The sequence below is a fragment of the Agelaius phoeniceus genome, chromosome 1 (assembly GCF_051311805.1).
Source record: "Agelaius phoeniceus isolate bAgePho1 chromosome 1, bAgePho1.hap1, whole genome shotgun sequence".
Lineage (NCBI taxonomy): Eukaryota > Metazoa > Chordata > Aves > Passeriformes > Icteridae > Agelaius > Agelaius phoeniceus.
Genome location: NC_135265.1, coordinates 131,032,093 through 131,040,436, shown reverse-complemented (window position 1 = coordinate 131,040,436; position 8,344 = coordinate 131,032,093). Strand labels below are relative to the sequence as shown.

The following is an 8,344-nucleotide window of genomic DNA, read 5'->3' as shown; positions in this document are numbered from 1 at the left end:
CTTGTCCTTGTGAGCTGTTTATTCATTTGGTTACAAGGTGTAGGACAATGACAAGGCTGATGTACAAGCCTCATGAGGGCCCCATTAGATCCAGTTGGTCACTGGACCCTTGTAGTGTACCAGAAAATGCAATAGATCGTGACAATACTTTGGAAGTAAAAACTGGTGACTAGCTTGCCAAAAACGTGTGCTGAAAAGTTTTATGCTTTTGTGACTAACTGAATCAAAACAGCACTGTACTCACCATTTCAATTAGACTAATCTGTTCCTTATTTATGGAGTACACAGACAAGCCAAGGGGATGCAAACACACCTGTATAAAATGAGGAACAGCAGTTTCATTTCTAAAAGTTTGTCGATTTCAACCATTTTTTTTAAGATTCATTTGTGTTTTTCCTGAATTACATTCTCCTGGAATAAACACTTGCTTAAATTACACTTCAGTGAATAGAGCTGCATCTTTACTGCATTAGGCAGGTTCTTTCTCCCCCTTCTGACCACATGTATGGAAACGAGTGGGGACAGCACATAAATCAACTTCTCCTACATATGAGCTGTGTGAACTATGAAAACAAAGTTGTCCAAAGAGCAGCTGCCTGTACTTAGCTGCTAAAGCAGTGCAATGTGTACTCTTAAAACATGCCTACTCTCATAACGCTCTTTAGACCTGGAGAGCTCACAACTTCAAATCTATCTTTTTAGTTTGCTTCCAGAACAATCAATCACTCCTCAAACACTCCAGAATAAAGTAAGCTAGCCAAAAAATTTGAAGCCATAGTCAGGCAAGACCTTTCCCAAAGCAGTTCAGGTCAAATAATTCCTTTTTATATATCATTTAATACATAAATATAGCAAAAACCTTCAGACACTTGAGATAATCTCCAAGAGAGGCAAGCATGTTTTTCAGCTCTGCATCTCCTAGAAACAGAATGCCCTGTAACAAGCAACTGATTGGAGTCTACCTCACAGGTCTTGTACTATGCTATGTCCCACTTCAATTCTTTGTATGATAGAATTAGCTGAACTCTTGCTGGCAAAGGAAAAAAAAATTAAATTAAGGAAAAAAAAAAAAGAAACCTGGGGGGTTGGTGCTGATTTCAGAAAAGCAGGTGAGGTATCCAGCTTTGCACTCCCTTCCTACTCCAGAGGAAAGCAGGCTGTGGGATGGTTGGCATTGCCTGCTTAAGGGAAGTACTTGCCTTGTATTCAGTGTGAAACCAGACTGCATCCGGAAAGCAACAACTGCAGCCTGCAGACTCTCAAAGCACAGCCACAGAAGTTAGAACTCAGCTTCCTTTGTTAAATACATTTAGCCAGAGACAGCCCTGGGCTTGCTGTATCTGTCAAAAATTGCCTTCAGTCACAAAACTCTCATTTCTTTAAATCACATGAGCTGGTAGCTGAAGGAACACAGACTGCAATAACTGCTGCTGGCTGCAACAGTTTAAAAGAAACTAAGAATTTAACAGTAAATTAATTCATAGCAACTGTGAAGAATACAGGGCCTAGACAAGGGAATTATGTCTATTAACCTGCACACCTGGCAGTAGCAAGTTTCTTTGCCTCTGAAGCTGTCAGTAAGACTGAAGACCCTTGGCTATTTAAACCTGCAGACAGGCCTGAGAAAATGTTAGTCAGTACTTAATGGCATACACTGTTTATACTACACATTGGGAAGATAAATGGGTATCATTTGCTATTGTTAAGCTCTGGTTTACATTTATAGGAGCTGGGGTATTTTGATTACTAGATGGTTTCCCCAGCATCACTAATGTCAAATTCTTTCTTTGCTTAAAGGAAGCACTGTCTGCATGGGAAGTTTAAAGAAAATCCCATGTTGCTCTATAAAATGTTTTGGATCACATACATTACTTATGTGCTTTCATTAGTCCAAATGTTGTTCAAGGATACCTATTAAGTGTTAAGTAGTTAATGATCCATGTAAAATAATAAGAGTTATTCCAAACAGGATTTGAACCGAAGACCTTCAAATACAACACAGATGGCCTAATTTGTCATGCTGCATCATACAAAGACTTCCTTCCTTTCATGCAGTCAGCTTTTGCCTGCTCTCTTAAGTATCCACATTTAGCAAACAAAAGCTGCAGTCCTAGTACCTTCTTCATCCTGAGCAAGAGGCAATGACAAAGCCTGTTCTCACTGACAGGTTGTCATGGACCAAGACAGAGCATCGTGCCTCAGACTGCACAGAATGTAGCAGGGATCCAAACTATGCTTAGCTGACTACTTCCAGATATTAAAAAGATGATGCATGTCTAAAAGCAGCACGCCAAGATTTTTATTACCATAATACAATATTTACTTTGTCTGCCTGTACCCCCTTCCCTCTTGTACATCAATTAGATGGGAACATGCCTGCAGTTTGGAGTAATTTTCCAATTAGAGTAACTAATATACCATGTGTAAGAATGGGCATTTGCAGAGTCTGTAAGTCTTGCTGTAACAGTCCGCTGATGTAAGGAAGGCAATAGTGATGACAGCAGAAAAAGACAAAAAGGTTGGCTGGTGTATTTCCAGAATTTCTAGCCAAATTCTTTTGTCTCAAGGTCACCTCACCTTGTGAAGCCAGAGGTAACACAGACCCCTCCAGAAATCCATCCTCTCCCTTCCTGCAACATCTGTCCTCTCACACATTCCCATAAACAGCTGGGACAAACTAGTTGTCACTGCTTAGGCATATACTGTGCTATCAAATGTGGAATTTGGCCAAAAGAGAGATGCAAATAATTCCTGAAAGAAAAATAGACTTCGTCATCTTAGGCAAGTTCTGAAGACTTTCCACCCCTCCTTCCACCCACCCAGTACCTGAGCCTTTAAGTATTTCTACATTAATGAAGAGAACTAAATGTCACTGACATGTATTTTATTTATTGAGCTGCATTAGAGCGTGCCATGCACTGTGGCACATTGCACTTTACACTTCAGTGAACAAATAAGGTTCAGTCATCAAGTCTTCTTGAAATGTAGGGAATCTGCAAGATAAAAAAAAAGCCCATTAATTTATGATGGACAAACCTTATGCTCTAAGTGAACATATTAGTATGTACGAATGCAAAGCAGCAGAGAAATGTTTATGCGGTAGTTTAGTCTAGAGGAATTCCCCGTTATTTCCTGAGCTTGAAGTTTCACACACCCTTCATGTGGCAAACAGAAGTGAAACATGGAACAAATCAAGAGCTGGAACAACACTGCACAGCACATCAGATTCACTATTTATGCTGCACTGGTAACTGAATCAGTCTTGCTGAGGGTCTGCAGGAGAAAGGAACGCAGCTTTCGGAGAGGAGCCAGAGAGGAAACAAGTGGTGCAGGCAGCCTACCAAGGAAGGAAGAAAACCAATTTCAAATTGCTTCTCCCCATTATACTGAACACAATCCAAGACCAGCTGTGTTCCATGACAAGAGTCTTGAAAGTGGTTAGCACCAAACTCTGAGCTTCCCCGTTCATTCCATGGCTGAGCACACAGCAGATGCCAGATACTCCTCACACTTATACCTCAATTTCCACTGTCAGTATCACCACCAGAGTGACACCAAGCAGATGGAAAAGTGTGAATTCACAGGGAGGTGCCAAGGTGCCTCCATGCCCAGCAGGAACAAACTTGGTGTAGAGTGCCATGCTCCCACCATAACTAATGAACTCCTTCCTGCCCACCCGACCCCCTTCTCAATTCTGGGGCTAAGGACTGGTTCCACAGAGAGGATTCTGTGAGGTTAAGCCTCTGTATTTACTGCGACATACAGGACATACTGCAGTAAAATGGGAGATGCAGACTGTGCATGATCACTGTATCCTTTAGGTAACTACACCAAAATATGGCTAAAAATTCAAAATAGCTACAATTTAAACTTCTGAGGCAAACGAAAATGTCTTCCATCTGTTCTGGGTACTTGTCCTTTTTTTACTGCCTTTACAGAATATTTGAAACACTGGCATTGTTTTCCCCTTCCTCTACTTTTGTATTTATGTGCAGGCACAAAAAACCCAACCTCTTTCTACCATGAAAGAGTGAAAAAATATCTGTTCTTACATAAACAGGCTAAGGAATAAGAAACATCATCAATTCAAACAAAATCACAAAATACTATTTCTCTCCCATGTTTTCTTTTGAGCCAGTACAATTAAGAAATGGAAAAATTGTTTAGGAAGCATTTAATTTTAACAGGTGCACACAATGTGCAATTTTTTTTAAAGCTGCCAACGGGAACACAGGCTGAGAGTGGAGCTCTATTTGTACAGCAATAAATCCTGCTCATGATTTGAATTAAATATTTAACATGCATCCTTGTTGACAGTGTTTGTTTCAAATGACTTTACCACCAGATGGCCCTTCAGAATACACTGATGAAGGCCACCTGACTAAAGGATGCAATTCCAGTATCTAAAGAAGTTTAAAAGTGACTGTAAGACAGCCAGAGGACTGAATCAGAGGCAGAATTACCAACATTTAAACCAGATAAATGTAGAATTTCATTATTTATATTTGTCGCAGTCATGGCTAAAGAACAGCAGTGTCCCACTCTCACAAAACAAAAAAAACCCAAAACACTACCAAAAGCTGGGACTGACACCAGGACTTTTTACCTTTTTTTCTAATTTTTTAGAAGACATGGAGCTCTGAGCTTTTTTACAAAATTGTGCTAAGCAGAAACCAGATAGTTCCAGATTGTCATAGAACAGAATTCAGTGTTCATAGTGTTAAGTACAAATCTTTTATTTAATCTTGATTGTTCATGCAAACAAGCTGAGAAAATCCAGCTGGCCAGGATAATTAAAGCCACAGATTATCACGTAATGATCACAATATGAAAACATTCCAAAAGAATGAAAAACTATCATTCTAGATTAGTCTGAAGTCATTTTAGGAGAAGCAGAGAACTCAATGTAAAAAATTTTCACCAAGAAAGGGGGAGGAACTCTATTGAGTTGTCACATCAGCTTGTGCAGCTTACTGAGTGCAGTTATTAACAACCACAGCACAGCTGAAATCAAGACTTTTTTCCTGGTGTTACTAGCAAGGGAGAACAAAGCTGGGTAGTTTTCCTAGAAAAGGCAGTGCCAAGTGCTTAAAAAAAAGAATATTGTGAAAAAAGTTCTATTCAAGCTTCATACAATACGGCAAAAATGTGATTATTAGAACACAGAGCTGTATGCCATTGTGATTTTTAATATATATATATATATATATATATATATATATATATATATATAGGTGTGTATAGATGTATTTCCCCCTCTCACCAACCTCAAAATACAAAGTGATATGCAGAAGCTGTCTCTGTTTCTTACATTAAGATGTATGCTACGAGAGAGAATCAGCCTCTCCATTTTCTCACTCACTGTACCAACACAAGTATGCAAGCAGAAGATACAGACGGGCCCAAGTTAAGCAGTTCAAGATGTGACAGCATGAACAGAACTGTGGAACCAGGCAAGTCTTGGAGTTTAACATTAGAGCTTTGTCTCCTCTCCGTGGTTATGTGGGGAGGGCAAAGGCCTGGCATCATCACTGTCTCCTGTAACCACAACTTAAACAAATTACACAGAAGGTACTCAGGAGCTTCTATCCTGCCTTTATTCCCCAGAGCCCAGTTCTTCTGTTTCTTCACATTTTTATTACCCAGGTCTCTTTAAGTGCAATTTGTATCCTTTTTCTTTTCAATTTGAAAAAAAAAAGGAAGATCCTCCAAGCAGAAGCACACCATGTCCCTGGAATCATCTTACTCCTGTTGTAATGCAGTGCAGCTCATTACCTGTAGATGCAGCTTACCAACACTTGACTGGTGCACTCTCAAGCACACCAGCTGCCTTCATGGCTTCAAAGTCCTTCATGGGATCATAGTTTCTATAGAAGTCTGCATAAGCTTGTTTCCTGGGTTCAGCAACTCCAAACTGGAAAGTAACACACAGAAAATTAAAGTTTGCAAAGCTTTATGAACAGATTTTTTTCTGTTGGTTCCATAATGTCTATCAGTAGATATTAATCTAAAAGGCCTTTAGCTCAAATTATTAAACATTCCTTTGCTCCTGTTAAAACCCACAGGTCAGGCTACCTGATCATTGGTCAGGAGAACAAGTGTCTGAATGAAAACCTTAAAAAAGGTAGCACATCATACTTTCAAGATCCAAAACCACTCCATCTGTATTGATGCCAGTGTCCAACACCCTCCCTGCTAATGGATTTATACACAAAACATATCATTATGGCAAGTTTTGTGCCTCTGGGCAGCTGCAAAACGCAAACTCCAGATAAAATGGTATCCTACACTGAAGAGCTACATTTGAGCTACACTGTAAGTCAACTACATCTGGTAAAATTTTACAAGACTGCCAAGCCATTCTAACAGATCACCAACATAAAAAGCCACAATTCCCATTTCTTGGACACCCATTCACCTGAAGGACAGGGATAAACTCAAAAAGCTCCCAAATCCTTGAAAAAAATTCCGAAGTGGGTTTGTTCAACAGCATCTGACATGGAACAAAGTAAATGGCTGCTGAGATCCATGTTACCTGTTCTAAATCTGGCCTGCCACCTTACCAGTGTGTTAACATGGGGGTGCCAAAAAAGGTACTGACACAGAGACTGCTAAAAAATTATTTTCTAAGTCTGACCACAAACAAGCTTGTCTACCTCTCAACAGATGTGTTAAGTACATGCTCATTGTTTCTGATAGGCATTTGTGGCTCCGAGAAGTTGTGAAAAACCTGAAATTAACTTCATCTCTTGTCACTTTTGTCAACAACTTCCTGAACACTCAAATGCTGCCAATATATATGCATGAGTTAAAGGGGAAAACCAAGATCCAGCTCTTCCACAAGAATTCACACTGTGTTGTTTGCTTTGTGTATGAGATCCAAGAATTATTTAATAAAGTACTGCTCTTTATCAGAAATCAAACCTGTAAGTGTGTTTTTCTGGAAACATAATGCTCCATTTCCACACAACACCTCAAGAGCAAGCACAAAAAGACCACATTAGGTTTCCCCACACTGCTATCTTCAGTGTGAAGGATGAGTTCTCCAAATTGCTTTAGAGCAAGTTTCCTGAAGTCAATCAAGAAATAAAGTAAGACTTGGACAACTCTCCCAAGTCTCAGAAACTGTGGCAGACCAAAGCACAAAGGATCTTGGGTTAACGTGCATCAGCTGTGAATGGTCAAGAGCATTTTGGGAGACTCAAGGTCCAGTTGTCAGGAATTGTGTGACCTTGAACACACAGCATGAAACATCAGCTTATTCACATCATTTCTTCAAATGAAGATTAGGAAGATTTATTTGTGCTTTGGAAAGATGCTTACAAAAATACATTACTAAACCTTTCTGATGAACAGCTCAACCCAATCTCAACAGAAAAATATTATGAATTCTTTAAATATTCCAATGAGCCCAGTTTATAACCAAACGACCACAAAGCCTACCTTGTACAAAGCTGCAGATCCCACAGACACCACAAATGCCCCAAGGAGGTGAAACTTCATCCTCCTGGCCAAAAGGCCCCGCATTTGGGGCTTTGGCAACAGTGCAGCCGACATGGTGACTGGATTTCCTGAAAGAAAAAAGACATAAGAGAACTGAAGAGAACTGTGGGAGAAGCTCTGCTTAAAACAATTTTCGGTACAACAGAAAGGTCATTCATTTTGTATTGTGCAAGAATCGTCTTCACGATATAAGCAAAGATGGTCCTGTGCGTTTGACCTTCCAATGAAAATATTTAAGGGACAAAGTTCAAGGACAACCTATTTATGACACGATTCTAGTTTAAGTTCTTACACTCCTTACACCCAGTATTTGTGGAATCAAGGCTGGCCCTCGTTGTTCACACTAACGCTGCGCTCCCCGCAGGCTCTTCCCTCCCAGGCCTGCTGTCCTGCTGTTAATGTCAGAAGACATTCTAAGCAGTACCGGGGACAGGCTGGGACCAGCCCCGCATCGTGTCCCGCACCCAGGGCGCCCCAGCGCTGCAGCCGCCACAGCTGGGCCCGGCTCCGCCACCCTCAGGGACGCGCAGAGGTCACGGGGCTGTCGCAGGGCCACGGCCGAGCGGGGAGCGGCGGCTGGCGGCCCTGGGGATGGGGATGAGAAGGGAAGTGAGAGGGATGAGGGGAGGGAGAGGAAGGAGAGGAACCGACGGGAGCCGCGGCGGGAGCGGAGGGCGGCCTCACCTCACTCCGCACCAAGGTCCTTCGGCGCCGCCGGCCTCGCTCCCGCTGCGGCACCGCTACTCCGCATGCGCAGGAGCAGCGGCGTACGGCGGGCGGCGCGGGTCAAACGCGGCCGGGCGCAGTGCGCGGTGCGTGTGGGGGTAAGCTGCTGGATCGA

General features: G+C 41.7%; 1 protein-coding gene across 2 annotated transcripts; it reads right to left on the bottom strand.

Moving 5' to 3' along the window:
• Positions 1 to 2,869: 2,869 nt before the first annotated feature.
• Positions 2,870 to 8,344, bottom strand: COX6C (cytochrome c oxidase subunit 6C). Of its 2 annotated transcripts, none has more exons than XM_054642919.2 (4): positions 8,188 to 8,344; positions 7,444 to 7,571; positions 5,776 to 5,914; positions 2,870 to 2,993 (listed from the first exon to the last, which is right to left on the bottom strand). In XM_054642919.2, the coding sequence occupies exons 2-3, from the start codon at positions 7,555 to 7,557 to the stop codon at positions 5,789 to 5,791; spliced, it is 240 nt and encodes a 79-aa protein (XP_054498894.1). In that variant the 5' UTR covers positions 7,558 to 7,571; positions 8,188 to 8,344; the 3' UTR covers positions 2,870 to 2,993; positions 5,776 to 5,788. The 2 variants fall into 2 exon arrangements, with proteins under 2 accessions (XP_054498894.1, XP_054498901.1); XM_054642926.2 differs by having other exon boundaries at positions 5,793 to 5,914.

Coding starts and splice junctions, on each gene's coding strand:
- COX6C (XM_054642919.2), bottom strand. CDS start 7,557: ATGTCGGCTGCACTGTTGCCAAAGCCCCAAATGCGGGGCCTTTTGGCC. Junction 5,915..7,443: donor GATCTGCAGCTTTGTACAAG/GTAGGCTTTGTG, acceptor GTTACTTTCCAG/TTTGGAGTTGCTGAACCCAG.